The following is a 15,008-nucleotide window of genomic DNA, read 5'->3' on the forward strand; positions in this document are numbered from 1 at the left end:
TCTATACAACAAATTTAAACAATTATTATTGTAGAAGAAGCATCATCAGGACATTTTAATGGACAAGTGTTTCATAAAATTCCTTGTGCATGACATTTCCATTAAAACATACAATACATAATTCTAAAAATCCTAAAGCCAAGAGTGATAAAGGTTAAAATAAAACCTGTTGAAATTTGTAACATTACATCAACAAGCCTGTGGCCACAGGTTCCCTCTGTGGAGCCTCAAACTTGTCCGATGAGTCTGGTTTTCACTGAGTGCTCACATTCCATTGTGGTCAGTCCATAGCACCATGAATGTAAAAATAGTCATGCTTGCTAAGTCCTCGTTTCACACGGAGGATCATGTAGGCTCACACTGATGAGTCAAGCAAGCGTATAAAATAAACATCTCGAGTTTGATCTACTGCTCCGACAGTAGACGTGAATGTTTACAGCTGCATCACAGTGCAGTACAGTACAGAGGAAAAATGTTTAAATACACAGCCGTCTCCAATGAGAGTCAAGCGTCATTATCAAGTCCCTGATTTCACATATTTTAAAAAAACTACCATGGAGAAGATCATACGTGTATACAAGATCACAAACAAAATGCAGAAAAAAAATCTTCTGCACCATGTCTAAAAAAAAAAAAAAAGTCCATATATATAGTATTTATATATTCCACCCTGACACTACTAATGAAAATATTCTAAGACCTGACACAAAAGGTGAAAGGTGACTGAAATGGTGGAAGAGTCTGCTCATCGGCGAACACGGACACAGACGAACTTTCTCATATGCTACCATCCTTTGGTGCACCACTGATGTCCGGGATCTGATCGGCAAAGGACTGAGTCATCCACTGTCCGTCTGGAAGCTGGCCTTCTGCCGTCTGTGATGTGGACGCCTCTGGTGCTCCTTCTAAACAAAGACAGCCAAACAACAGGCACATCAGCTGCACGCAAGCGGTCAGATACTGTGGTCACTGTGTCACACAGATGTGAGGACAGAGTTTCTAGTGAACTATAGCTGTAATTACTCAACGCATCAAACACAAGTGCACAAAGCATAAGTGTTAATGGTTATGTACAAGCTTGTGTAGCTTGAACTGTGTGGAGGTCAAGCGATAATATTTGTGCTTCTGTGAAAACGACCACACGATAAAACATTTACACCGTCTGTGTTTACCATTAAAACACTTTTCCATTATACAGTTCTAGCACGACTCTGCTCTGCTCGACTCTACACGGTTTGGTATCAGGCACGTCGTTTTCCAGTACTTCGTAGTACCCCCTCAACGTGTGTGGGGTCATCATAGCATGGCTTTGAGAAACTGCTGCGACGTCATTTTATATGCAACACAAAGAAACACAAAGAAACACTAACTAGTGACGAGCAAAGCAGTTCTTTTTGGTGTACTCAACCAGTAGAATCAGTTAATTGAAAAGATGACTTCAATACTTCCTGGATGACCTGACACACCAGACTTGGTCTGTCACAGTCACAATGCCGTCACTAAATACACCAGACTCCTCTGTTAAATATTGAATAGAAATTTCCTTGCTAAATGTTGGCGATTAATGCCTGTTTTCAGGATCTTTACGTCTTTTTAACTGATCCACAGTTTCGGCATGGTTTGTCTTTGTCAGACATCGCACTCATGACTCTTCTAGAATGCAGTGCAGACCAACTGACCAATCTGTGGCCAAAAGTCTGTCGATTAGAGCTGCAACTAACGATTATTTTCATAATCGATTAATCCGTCAATTATTTTCTCGATTAATTGCTTGGTTCATAAAATATCAGAAAACCTTAAAAAATGTTGATCGGTGTTCGTCAAACCTAGAAATGATGATGTTCTCAAATGTCTTTTTTGTCCACAAACCAAAATGATTGACTGTTAATGATTTCTTTTGTTATCCAGAGGAAAGAAATTAAGACAATATTCACATTTAAGAAGCTTAAACAATCTGAAATCTTGTTATAATCATGAAAAAACTTCAAACCAATTAATCGATTAGAAAAATAGTTGTCGATTAATTTTGTAATCAACTAATAATCGATTTATCGTTTCAGCTCTACTGTCGACGCCACATTTTAGCATCGGCTCAGCTCGCCATCAGAGCAGGTACTAAAAAAGCACCAGGTACTATCGCTAATGGAAAAGCAAAAAAGTTGAGTCGAGGAGTGCTAGAACTGTATAATTGTAAAGCGCAACATCACATCCATCTCTATGACACAGAAGAGCTGAAATTACTGTCCTTTTTTTTTTTTTTTTTTTTTTTTTTTTAATACTCGACTAATACATTTAGTGGTTTCAAGAAAAAAAGGGTCACAACATCACTGGATGCACTAAAGGATTAAGGTACAGAGAGCTAAATACAAATACTATTGTTGACTAATGCAGACCCACATTTGCTGCATCCTTGCTTCCCCCTTGTGCCCAGCAGGTGTCAGTGTTGCTACCTGTGTTTTCTGTAGATGAGAATGTGCAGTGACCATTGGTCTGGCTCTTTGCCTGGCTTTCCTCGGGTCCTCTCTCTGCATATGCTCCTCCATAGGCATCTTCATAACCTGGATCGTAATTCTCCTCCTTTATCGCCATCCTCTTAGCGTCCTCTGTTGAGGGGAAGGGGAAGAGTAAACTACATGAAAAAGCCTGTTCTGGCAGTAATAATATGTTAACGACACAATGTACTGAAACACACAGAATCACATTTTTATCCATTTATTTACTTCTGTATGATACTAAATATATTTGCCGGGGCACAAAAACATGTCCACGTGTGTGTGTCATTTCAGTGGTTCATACCTTTGGCCAAACTCAGGTCAAATGAGTAGTTAACCTCCTGGATCTCAGCAGTTTTGGGCTGCACGCCCTTGAGTTGATCTCTGAGCTCCCTCAGTTTGATGTAGTAGTGAACTTTGTCTTGAGCACGAGGGAACTGAGCGCAGCGAGCACTGGAAGAAGGCATCAGATACAGAGCCTGTGCATGGGACGCAAAGGTCAGTTTAAGTTTTTTTAAAAACTGAAATTATGATCAAAACTGTGTACCAGATGTGGTACACAGTTCTCATTAATTTTTTTTAAAGCATGACAGAGGAAGAAATGCTTGGATAATCTCTTTTTAAATTCTCGAGTGAGAATGAGAGATGATGTTCATTTTTTTCTTCTTTTTTTCAAAACAAATGTTTATACATGATGCAGTGCAGTGAGTTCAATTAGAGTATGTATAATGTGTGATCGTGGCATAAAATGTGCAGTGGATTCACAAAATGACAGGTCAATATGGAAAAATGTCTAATGTTTTTCAACGTCCAAGAATTCTGTAAGAGTTGTGAAGTGCTCGATGACTTACCACGTCACAGTCTGGGATCTTGTGAGGTTGTAAACCAAATGCAAGTTTTTGTGGTTTTTTACCAAACATCTCTCTGCAGAACATTTCATAGATGCCTGAGAAATAAAGAAAAAAAAAAACCAGAATGTTAGCTTGATCAATTTAGTGATTAAAAAGACTGACACCTTCAAGCTTTGATAGAGAAGTTCTTACATTTTCCATTAAAAACGGCAATAAGTGGCTTGTACTTCTTCAACTTCTCTGTGAGAATTTTGCCTCCTTCACGCAACTCCTTACTGTTAGGATGAAACAAAAAACCGGTGACAATAAAGTTACAACAAAAATCTCAAAACTTAGCATTTAGCAAACAAATTTTCTGTTTTGTAATCCAACTCTAATTGCTCCATCTTTGACCTAAATCACTGGTTGCCAAACCTTTTACAATGGGGAGATGTAAAAAAAAATTGATGTCACACATGTCTCTACCTCGAGAGGTCTTTACTCCCTGGAGTCGCCCTTTCCACCATGTTGGTGAAGCCCATTTTGTACTTGGTTGGTAGGGTGATGTCATGCATGTGGTTGAGCTGCTCCTCAGTAAATCCAGACAGAAAGAGACACTTCCCTGAAATCAGAAGGTTATTGATCATTCATCTCTGCACCTTGATTGAAGTCAACAGTGTCACAGCAACACTCTCATAGTGTGATGATGCTTTTCTGTGCATGGTATTTATATTAGAATTGCAGTATGTGCACACTTGGCACAATTACATTCTAAAATACCTTAAAGACAAATATTAGCCTCTGTTGATTTTTCTAGACTAGCAGAGGAACTCAAATTTTTGAGACTTACAAAAATGATTTCCAGGTCCAGGGAACCATCGTCCAATGAAAGCTGCCATCAGACCTGGATTGATACCAATCTGAAAGAAATTGGCAGATGTTATTGAAACTTAGAAATTCAAAACCATTCCAAACAGCACAGTTCAATTGTGAAAAAAAACACTTACAATGACGTAATCAAGGTTGTAATCAAGCAGATCTGGTAGGGTTTTTTTCATGACTTCCTCTTCTGACATTCCCTTAAAGCGGTCAAATTTCCGCTTCACCTTTTTGAAGCTCTCATCAATCTTTTCCTGCTTGCCATCTGCCTGAGCTTCAGCGTTCTTCTTGGGTTTTGGACCAGGTTTGGCTTTAGGTGCATTAGGGTCCTTTGGCGGCTTTGGTGCCTTCGGTGCCTTTGGGGCTTTAGGAGCCTTAGGGGCCTTAGGTACCTTTGGTGGTTTGGGCGGCTTGGGTTCCTTGGGTTGAGCTGGTCTGCCCCTCTTTTTGGCTGGAGCTACAAGAGGACAAAGGAAGATATAAAAGGAAAAAATATTAAAGTGTGAACCAAGTCACCCTTCTCTCAGACTGCCTTTATGGTGAGTTACACATAAAGCTACAATACTACTTGAGACTATTTTAACAGACCAAATATATTTAACCCTTGTATTGCTAATGTACAAACAGTGTCTCTCCAAAAACATGCAAACTAACCAGCACACTTTCAACTCAAGTTTTATTGACAAATCAACTACTTTTCGATTTAACCCACAACCCAGTACCACATACAGAGACCATGTTTTATTCATAAGTGAACGCGCTAGCTACCCTTTGTCACGTTAGCAGGGTCCGGCTGATCCATCATAGCATCTGGATTAGCCATGTGTGCCATGGCTGTCTCTTCTGTCTGCACCTCTGGGTATTGATACTGATGGTTGGAGTTGTAGCCAGAATATTGTGCCTGAAGAGCGTGGAACTGCTGCGCAGACTGAACCCTGTAGAAGAAAAATGACTAAACATAAGTGGAACTCATTATTATGACATGTGAAATTGTGCTGGATAATGCTTTAAGGTAAAATACATTGAATTAGTTTCTTCAAAATTTGTCAAAAGTCACTGAGTCCTAAATAAACATTGGGTTCCTTTTTATTGGTGGACTTTACCTAGCCTAGTTATTAGTTGTTAAGTTGAAAAATTTTATGGTGTATATAGTGCTTTTTTTCCAATGAAAGTGGACTGAACATGAGAATTGCCTTTTACTAGTACAGGCTAAAAAATGAATTTATTAAACCAGAGAGTTGAAATAATATCTCTTACACTATTACCTCATATAGATTTAGACTGAACATGTTAACATGTATTTATTGATTGCATCGCATACATTGATTACTATTGTTTTATCTTTGTATTTGATAGACAATGTTTTAAGAAGTGCTTAAGCTCAATATTAGGAATGCAACAATCATTTTCAATATTTCAATATTTTTCTCAATTGAGTACTTGTTTTGTCCATGAAACGTATTCCATTTTAATGATTTACTTGTTATACGGAGCAAGGAAACCAGAACATATTGAGAGGCCAAAAAATCCCACTGCTTGTTTTAATGATTAAAAAAACCACTCAAACCAATTATCAACATAGTTGATGATTAAATTATAAAATAGCAATAATTGATTCACTGAATAATCCTTACAGCCATACTCAATATGATTCATATCAAACAAAAAGGGATCAGATGTGTGAAGTGTATTTTCACCCACACGTTCAGCTTGCAGTCAACAAGGTTGAGATGCGTTAAGTTTAGTTTGCAATACCATACCATCTGTTAAATGAAAAAAACACACACTGACTGTAAATCATAGAACATAAGCTAAATTTCAAATGGCATTAACTGAAAAAAAGGGGTGAAAGAAAGAGTTGAAAGAGCAGATGGGTGCACATGCTTTAATTTCATTTTCATCACACTTTGCCATTCAGAGCTCTAGTGTAATATTGTGTTCGTGTGGACACACACTGAGGTGGTGAGGAGGGAGACTAGACTCACCACTGGTGAAGATACTCCGGGGAGACAACAGGCAGTGATCCATTCAGCTTTTCTTCCATCTTTTGGGGGTGGTTTGACTTTATTAAATAAGCCAATCTGCGTGTTGGGGTGATGCACAATTGGTTTAGCATATCAAATCTGGCAGTGTGTGAAACTAAACGCATGTGGCAGCGTATTGACTACAAAAACAACAAAAGAGAAACCACAACGTGGGGGCAAAACAAAATACAACTTAAACGATGATGAAACATTAAAATGATGAAAAATACATGGGATATTATCTAAAACACCAAATCATGGAGAGAAACACAATGCTTAGCTAACATGAGCTACAACCCAGATTAAAAAGTTTTAAGTTTGCCGTATCTTAAAAGCTTTATAGTGCACTGTTGGCAGGTAAAGATGGATTAAATATATTTCATCTCCACTCCGAATGTGTCGTGTCTCGGCTGATAATATTAGTATTCTAGTTTGTTTTACAAGCAGTGCCACAAGTGCAGCTAATGTTAGCCCGGCGCTAAGTGCTTAGCTAACTTAGCATGGATGAATGGTTTGATTCGCCTGCACTAATATTTCTCGCGGAGAAAACTGTAAACACACACACACACAGTATATATATGTGCAAACTCAAAACGTACCTGTTGTGGTTAAGGTTTAAATGTTCCTCTTTTATATAAATATCTTGTTATTTTTCCATCTGTGCGAGGCTTCTAGTCTTCTAGAGGTGCAACAAAGACATGACAGCCCCGCTGTTCAACTCTGACACCGGGCAAGCTCATGTCGGAAAGATAGGGGTGTACAAAGAAAACGATTTCTCTGTAATGAATAAAAATGTATATAAAAAAAACAGCAGGTTATAGAGCGGATGATACTAATGTCGGGTTTAAAAAGATATTTGAATTTTCCATTCAAAATGTAAATTGCTTTCTCAAATCGCAACCAAACACAACCACGTATAACCCATTGTTGAATTGGTATGAGCTGCTCGACTTTTAAACTCCTCGTGATTGCTTTCTATTGGCTACCACGATGTAATGTTCGCAGTTTTCCCTCTGTTTATTTGTTTGTTTTTGCATACCAAGGTTGTTTTCCCTGTAAACTTCTTCAGCATGGAGTACTTAAACCATTAAACTATATCCATCTAATCCAGTGGCTCTTAAACTTTTAATAACAAGTATCTTGAAATACCACCATTATCATGTTAAAATACAGTGGTGCAAATACATTTTCAGATTTATTCCCAATAAGATAATTTGCCCTCTCATCCTCTTCCTCTTCTTATAGAAATCAGATTAAGATGGAGCAAGAAATAAGGTGACTCTAATTATTATAATTTTGTTATTGGATTAATTTTCTACACATGCTTAGTCAAAATTCCCCAGCTCCATTCTGATCACATACCCTGGTATATACAGTAGAAACATCTAACATCTAATGGTTGACCAGCTTTGGTTGTATTGTCACAGTGTACCAGCATTCTTTTATTTATTTTTCTCCATTGTATACAGTTTTTCCCATTTCACACACAGACACACACACAAATAAAACTGCACAAAATGCTGAAAGCCATGAGTAAATGTATGAAACAAGTAATGTTTGTGTTTCATTTTCAAAGTAGTGTAAAGCTATTTCAGGACTGAAAAACAACTTCACCAGATTCGGAAAAAGGAAATGTATTTCCACATGCTTGGAAACATTTGAATGTCACTTGGCCTCATGATGGCAAAACAAACATGAGGACTTTTGATGGTAGTGTTATGGATTTATTACATCAGTGTTTATTTGGAAGGACTCTGTTTTGAGATAGGAGAATCTGTTTTTTTTAATGCCGTGTTTCATCTCAAAATGTCGTCTCACCAGGCATTTAAGATTTTTTGAGAAGTTGATGAGAATGACTTCAGACAATCAGACAGAAATGTGTCAGCTTTAGAAAAGATTTAATAGCTGTAATAACAGATTATAAATTCTAGAGTACAAATACATATTTATACAGCTGCTAAATCAGAAAATGTGTCATTCTTTCAAAATACAAAAATAGGTCACTGGACTCAAATACCATAAAAATGCAATAAATAGTGATTAAAAGAAACACAAACATGCACAGTCTGCTTTGGAGTTAGAACGTGTAAATATCTGCCCTTCATCTGTGTTATCTGTGAATGTGTGAGGGTTTTTTTTACAGCGTCTCTGGAACAGTGCAACTCCTCTTCCTCTTTATCCGAGGGTTTCTTATTCTCATGGATGCATCTTGTAGCCATTATAAAAGGTATCTATTCAACAAACACCTCCAACTGCAGTGTCGATGTAAGATACATTAAAAATTAAATAAGCAGCTAGCAGAAGCCAGTCCATAAACACGTGCAAAAACATTAAAAAGGACTGCAGCAGTTTTTTTTTTATTTTGTTTTTTGCTGCAACATTTAACATTTTTCATGATTTTTTTCCCCCATTCTTGATGGTTATTATTTATCTGTCTATACGGTAGAAAGAACAAAACAGACTTGTACCTTGCTTTGGTAATATGTTACAGTGGTGGAAAGTAAATACAGCAGCGATGAAGTGCAGTAAAATAGTACAATTTGTAGGTAATTGTACATGACTGTTTTCATTTCAGGCTACATTTTCTGACATGTTTATCTAAAAACTGTAACTTTGCAGATGCTTTTAAAAATACATCAATACCCTTTAAGATAGAAGGCATTGTTTTATCTCGATATAAAAATTCCTTGTATCTTATAGGATAATGATGCGGATGTGTGATTACCTGATTATAATTAGATTTAGCTACATGAAAATCCATTATGATCCAATATGACATGTACACAATTTTACTTCTGTGTGGTTCTGAATGCAAGACTTTAGTGTGAAGTGTTTAATTTATTGTGGTGTTTCTACTTTTATTGAAGTAAAAGATTACTTCTTCAACCAATGGTAATCCATCTTGGTGGTTAATTTCTTAACAGTTACATTTAAAGTTTTCAGAATACTTCCAACTAAATTCAGTTGTTTGGAATGTCCAGTAACCTCACTACCACTGTGCTACAGTAAAAAGGCTTGTTTTTCTCCTCTCTTCTATCTCTTTCAGTTGGGTACGTTGTTGCTTTGCCTTACACCACCACCGCGTTCATATTCTGGATCCACCTGCTCTTCTTTGATTGCAATCCTCTTAGCATCCTCTGCAAGAACACAATTATCAGAAATAATGTGAGATTTAAATTCAGATACAAATGTGTGTATTTTTCCAGAAACACCCAAAAAGCTGTGCATCCACAAACACTTTCTGTTTCAGAGGTACAGTTAAAGAAAACGATGCCAACGCTTTACCTTTAGCTAGTTGCAGATCGAAGGAGTAACGTGTCTCTTCCACCTCGTCTCTTGGTACCAAGCCTTTAATTTCGTCTCTCAGTTCCTTCAGCTTGATGTAGAAATGGACCTTATCCTGTGCGCGGGGAAACTGAGCACAGCGAGGGCTTGATGAGGGCATCAAGTAGCACACCTTGGAAAAAGGAAGTACACTATGAAGATTGTTTATTGTGTTGCCAAGTATTTTTTAAAGAATAATTCAAGTACTGTACTCCTACCGTTTCAGTTTCTGGGATTTTGTAGGGCTGCAGACCAAACTCAAGATTCTTTGCCTTCACACCAAAGGTTTCTTTGCAGAATATTTCATAAATACCTGCCAAAATAGATAAATAAATATATATATATGTCCAATGCTTCATGAATAGGTCATGTAAACAGACAATAGTACACTTTAAATACCTTTGCCATTAAAAGCTGCTATCAGAGGCTTGTATTTCTTCAGCTTTTCCAGTAACTGCCGACCTCCTTCACGAATCTCCTTACTAGAACCAACACAGAAAAGTCGTTCACAAAGAAGTTCTGTCGTGTTGATGACATTAGAAGCATACATGACATAAAACCATCAACTAAAACAATGAAATTGTGGATGGTCACACCACAATCCCCCACCTGGAAAGGTCCTTGCTGCCAGGTGTGGTCCTTTCTACCATGTTGGTGAAGCCGATGCTGTAATTCTCTGGCAGGCTTTGGTCGTGCGTGTAGCTGAGCTGCTCGTCAGTTAGACCAGCAAGAAACAGACATTTCCCTGTACAGAAAGTGAGAGTTGCAAAATGTATCGAGCAACCCATCGAGCAAATATAAGCCGTCAAAAACGACATAAACTTCAGAGGCGCACACGCACAGATGGACAAGGTGGTCTTCCAGCATCATTTAGTGACGTAATGTGAAGCTAACAGCTTTGGCCAACCTTTTAGTTTGAGGTACAGCCAATGACAGCATCGGTGTCAAATGTTTGGCTGCCCTGTCCCGTAAACTATAATCAGCACAAGTAACATCAATGTCAGAAATTATAAAATGATACTGTAATGTTAAATAAAGAAGACTGTAAACATTGTAATAACAAATATAGTATTCTTGAGGAACTAGACCTAAAACCTTATGAAGAGTCAGGTAAAAAAAAAAAACTCACACATAATAAATCACAATTTGACATTCACAAACTTTTCATTGGCCCCTAAAATGTTGCTAATGCCCTTTACTGAGCCATTAAAAGCTTTAAATGGTTTCAACATTTTGCCGAGTTACTTGTCTCCCTTGTTCATACAAACAATAATATTCAAACCCAAGACACCATTTTTAAGGCTGCTTCAATGGATTGAGTGTTACAACATCAGACTTTAAACTGCATAAAAAAAACATTCACAATGAATGACCAATCGCTGTGTCCAACAGGGTGAATACTGGCATGGATTTACTGTAGTCGGTAAGGAAATTGGATTTCAACATACAGAAATGGTTTCCTGGGTTTGGGTAATGGTGTCCTTTGTAGGCTGACATTAGTCCTGGATTAATTCCAATCTGAGGAGAAACATGAAGGGGTTACCATGGCAGCAGTCCTAAAAACTACAGTTCTGTGTGACTGAAACCTCTCACCATTTACACACTGCTTTAGGCTTTTTCAAATGCATCACTTTTACCTTGTGTAAGGGTCACAGGTAGTTGTAAATAATCATTCTGTCAAACACATCAATTCTGAACAGGTAAATAGTGAACTCACTATCAAAATATCAAGATTGAAGGTAATAACATCTGGCAAGGTTCTGGCCATAACCTCAGCCACTGTCATGCCGTTGAAGCGATTGAGAGCCCTCTTAGCCTTCTTGGCGGCCTCAGCCTCATCCTCCTCCTCGTCTGGCATCTCGCCCTCCTCGGCTTGCTGTTTCGGAGGCCGGCCTCTCTTTTTCTTCACTGGTGTCACAACTGGGACAGAGAGGAGGAGCGATGTGAGGTATAACAGTGACCGTAAAAACGAGGTGGATGCTTGTTGGTAGATTCAAAACCAAGTCATCGTAATATGGATTCAAAGACCAACTGACTGTGTGCATACACATATATATATAAATAAATAATTTATGGTTTAAGTTCTTCATGCTTTCAATTATTTTAAAGTTGGCAAAAAAATAGTGTGTGAACTAACAAAACAAATTGATTAATTCTAAATTTAAGCTCTAGTTCCTGGATTATTTCGGAGAATCCTCATCAAACTGTTGGTTTTTTTTTGACCGAGATTTGAAAGCCAAAATGCTACATATTTGAATGAGTATGGCTACATTAAACTCTGTGATCTTGCTTTGGGTTTAAGAAGAAAAATTACATCATGAACATCTTAAGTACCTTTAGGTGGACCAGCAGGCTGAGGCTGGTGCTGGATGCTCAGCTCCTGCTGCTGTATCGCATGTTGAGGGTGGTGCAGAGTTGTAAGATGCTGCTGTTGCTCTGTGACATTCTGTGGGTACATTTGCTCGTGATAGTGATTCTGGGCTGGTTGGCAGTTCTGGTAAAAAGGTTCCTGGTAAAAAGACGACTCCCGGTGGACAGACAGCTCAGCCATGACAGGCTCATCTCTGGGACCCTCTGTGTGATAGCCCATGTTGTGATATGGCATAACATGCTGTGCCTCAGGATGCTGCTGGCTGGACTGGTACCTAGAAAAGGAAAGGTTGCATGAAAGAAGGGAAGATGATGAGGAGGAGGAAGAACAAATGGTAAAAGAGTGAAGGGAGATCAACGCTACAATACAAAAACAGAACCACAAACGAGACAAGAAAAGACAAATTATTTCTGGTGCTCATTGCATGAAGAAATAGATGAGAAAACATACATGCATTGATGTTAACATGTTTGAATTACATTTCATCAGGTCGATCTGGTCTGTGCATATGTAACCTAGAACAGGGTTTCTCAATCCTGGTCCTGGGGACCCACTGTCCTATCTAAACCATGCAGGGCAGTGATTCTCCAAGACCAGGATCGAGAGACCATGACCTAGAACATGTGTTTGTTCCACCGATCCATGTCTCCATGAAGTGTGTCTATAAATTAATGAAGACATACAAGCAACCAACAGGATGTGCAAAAACACAGTGACTGTGACCAACTACATATAAGACACATGTAGAGTTTATTTACTGCCTGCAGTGCATCTGCTGAGTAAGTGCCTCTGCAGGTGCAGTCTGTAGCAAGTGACAATGTTATGTAATATCCCTTTAAATGTGGCAAACCAGCATCAGGCTCATTGTTAGAATTGCACGTAAATATTATATCATTATCAATTCATCTGCACCTGATTCTACATCCATACCATCATTATAGAGTTTCCATTGGCATTCAGTTTATAATTCAATATGTTCAGAGTTAATACAGTCATGTTTAGGTATGTATGTATATATATATATATATATATATATATATACATACATATATACATATATATATACATACATATACATATAGTATGATATTCCTTTATACTTGTCAACTTATCTATCTATCTTGGCCACATTTGTCAGCCGTTGACAATACAGGTGCATTAAACAAATGTTAACCTTGCAAGAGAGGAGAGTGTATTGACACTGAGCAAATGTTTGCGATGTCTGAGTGCTTTCTCTAGTTTTCTCCATTAATCACCCACTCAGTCCATGAATTGTAGGGATGCACAATAGTATTGGTATGATATCAGTATCGGCAGATATTGGCTTTAAAATGTATTATCGGATATCGCCAAACACGCCAAGATCCCCCGATATAACTAAAAAGAGAATAGTAAAGTAGGCCAAATAAGCTGCTACCTCCTTGACTTCTATGCTAGCGCCCCCTGCAGATATTATTCTTTTGACGCTCATGGAGATATTTTATATCCAAATCTGCTGAAAAATTAGAATGAAAAATGTTGTGTTAATTTCACTGCAGAAGAGATTAATTTCCTCTGCAGTTAGGCAAAAGGAACGATATCGGTATCTGTTATTGGCCCAAGCACTCAGGATATATCAGCATATCGGAAATCGGTACATCTCATCTGATGTTGTAAGCTTTTGTCAGAACAACAGTCCAAAAGACAAACATATTTAATCTGCTATTTTATAAAGTAAAGACAGGCGATACAAATCATATTGATTCCAACATCTGATATTAAAGTCTGAGATTGATTATGAAAATGTGAGATTTCTGTTTTGACTGGCCCAATATATAAAGTGAATGATTACATTTATTGAGACACAACACCGGGTGGTAGATGTGTAGAGCTATTAATGGCCATTTGTCTCCATTTACAGGAACATTTCATCACCATTAATAATTACTGGTATCACTTGCTACAAGGCGAAGTATAAAATGCATGAGATATGATATGTCAAAGGATTTGTGCTCCTCCATCCCATGCATAAAAAAAAATGTAAGACCTGGCATCACCTCCATCACCAACTCACTCACCACTGCTGAAAATAATCCGTAGGAACCGTCAGTGACGACGTGTAGTGGTTTTCCTCCATCTTTTCAGTTGACTTACTTGAATAACATGAATATTTACTATGCTACTAGATGGAGCATGTCTGTCTACACATGAGGAAACAGGAGCTGTGGACATTCAAGCACGTTAACACTTCATTGACTGCTGGCACAAAGATGATAGGAGCTGTGGACGAACAGTCAGCTAACAACAACAATCATCGGTCCCGCAGCTGCAAATCTCGGACGTGGAGAGAAGACGATGCATTTCCGACACATGAACACAAAAGATCAAACTAACCTACCTTGCATACATTTTGTTCTTTGATTAAAAAAGGAGAGAGAGAAAAGGCAGACGGGGCTGGAATGATCCAACCAAAACAAAGACCATTTAAACGGTCGACGGTTCCTCTCGTTTAGAATGCGCTACCGCCACCGTCTGGTTGGGAGGTGTTCGCTCAACCACCCGGTTCTTCTTCTTCACCGTTTTATGGTACGTGGCAACCGGCATTGAGGTGAAATACCGCCGCCACCGACTTAAGTGGAGTGTGGGAATAGTATCGACCAGAGTTATCTGAATACATCAGTTAAATTAAATTAAATACATTAAAAATAAACACGAGTAGTGTCTCTCTCAAATAATGGACTGGACTACGTCATCCAGCAAGTACACGTTGTTGTTAGCAGCGCCTGTTTGACCAGACGCTACCGTCGACTGGCACTAGATGGCGACAGAGGCTAAATATATGAAAGCGCCAACACACATTTACATCACAAAGAAGCGCTGCATTCAAAGATGGTAAGCTTTTGTAAAGCGCATCACTCGGCAGTAAAAAAAAAAAAAAGGCACACTAGACACAGCCGAAATTATTATTTAAAAAAATAAAATACAAATAAAATAGTCGTTGTTTTTTATTAGTGAAACTAAATGTCAATAAACACAACTTGATGAATACAGTCGCAAAACAAGAGCCAACAAACTATGGTTAAACATGCATCTGAAATCTAATGTGTGT

At 38.2% G+C, this 15,008-nt stretch overlaps 2 protein-coding genes across 6 annotated transcripts; both read right to left on the reverse strand.

The window, feature by feature from the left end:
• Positions 1-22: 22 nt before the first annotated feature.
• tdg.1 (thymine DNA glycosylase, tandem duplicate 1) lies at positions 23-6,967 on the reverse strand. 2 transcript variants are annotated; one of them, XM_058646064.1, is made up of 11 exons: positions 6,825-6,967; positions 6,187-6,282; positions 4,970-5,136; positions 4,330-4,658; positions 4,173-4,242; positions 3,809-3,944; positions 3,536-3,618; positions 3,344-3,438; positions 2,797-2,971; positions 2,451-2,603; positions 23-905 (listed from the first exon to the last, which is right to left on the reverse strand). In XM_058646064.1, the coding sequence occupies exons 2-11, from the start codon at positions 6,243-6,245 to the stop codon at positions 778-780; spliced, it is 1,395 nt and encodes a 464-aa protein (XP_058502047.1). In that variant the 5' UTR covers positions 6,246-6,282; positions 6,825-6,967; the 3' UTR covers positions 23-777. The 2 variants fall into 2 exon arrangements, with proteins under 2 accessions (XP_058502047.1, XP_058502048.1); XM_058646065.1 differs by lacking the exon at positions 6,187-6,282 and having other exon boundaries at positions 6,825-6,939.
• A 1,139-nt stretch (positions 6,968-8,106) lies between these two features.
• tdg.2 (thymine DNA glycosylase, tandem duplicate 2) lies at positions 8,107-14,626 on the reverse strand. 4 transcript variants are annotated; one of them, XM_058646320.1, is made up of 10 exons: positions 14,298-14,626; positions 13,978-14,121; positions 11,884-12,194; positions 11,267-11,469; positions 10,998-11,067; positions 10,159-10,294; positions 9,949-10,031; positions 9,768-9,862; positions 9,511-9,682; positions 8,107-9,362 (listed from the first exon to the last, which is right to left on the reverse strand). In XM_058646320.1, the coding sequence occupies exons 2-10, from the start codon at positions 14,034-14,036 to the stop codon at positions 9,268-9,270; spliced, it is 1,224 nt and encodes a 407-aa protein (XP_058502303.1). In that variant the 5' UTR covers positions 14,037-14,121; positions 14,298-14,626; the 3' UTR covers positions 8,107-9,267. The 4 variants fall into 4 exon arrangements, with proteins under 4 accessions (XP_058502303.1, XP_058502302.1, XP_058502305.1 ...); XM_058646319.1 differs by having other exon boundaries at positions 13,978-14,626; XM_058646322.1 differs by lacking the exon at positions 13,978-14,121 and having other exon boundaries at positions 14,307-14,625.
• Between the last annotated feature and the right edge of the window lie 382 nt (positions 14,627-15,008).

This window comes from Solea solea, chromosome 12 (genome assembly GCF_958295425.1).
Source record: "Solea solea chromosome 12, fSolSol10.1, whole genome shotgun sequence".
Lineage (NCBI taxonomy): Eukaryota > Metazoa > Chordata > Actinopteri > Pleuronectiformes > Soleidae > Solea > Solea solea.

What these genes read in the sequence shown, in the direction of transcription:
- tdg.1 (XM_058646064.1), bottom strand. Translation starts at nt 6,245, where the DNA reads ATGGAAGAAAAGCTGAATGGATCACTGCCTGTTGTCTCCCCGGAGTAT. An exon ending in TGCCGTTTTTAATGGAAAAT is followed by an intron (nt 3,439 to 3,535) that starts GTAAGAACTTCT and finishes TTTATTTCTCAG; the next exon opens with GCATCTATGAAATGTTCTGC. An exon ending in TGACCTGAGTTTGGCCAAAG is followed by an intron (nt 2,604 to 2,796) that starts GTATGAACCACT and finishes TCCCCTCAACAG; the next exon opens with AGGACGCTAAGAGGATGGCG.
- tdg.2 (XM_058646320.1), bottom strand. Translation starts at nt 14,036, where the DNA reads ATGGAGGAAAACCACTACACGTCGTCACTGACGGTTCCTACGGATTAT. An exon ending in TCAATCTTGATATTTTGATA is followed by an intron (nt 11,068 to 11,266) that starts GTGAGTTCACTA and finishes GTTTCTCCTCAG; the next exon opens with ATTGGAATTAATCCAGGACT. An exon ending in AAACCCAGGAAACCATTTCT is followed by an intron (nt 10,295 to 10,997) that starts GTATGTTGAAAT and finishes CTTTCTGTACAG; the next exon opens with GGAAATGTCTGTTTCTTGCT.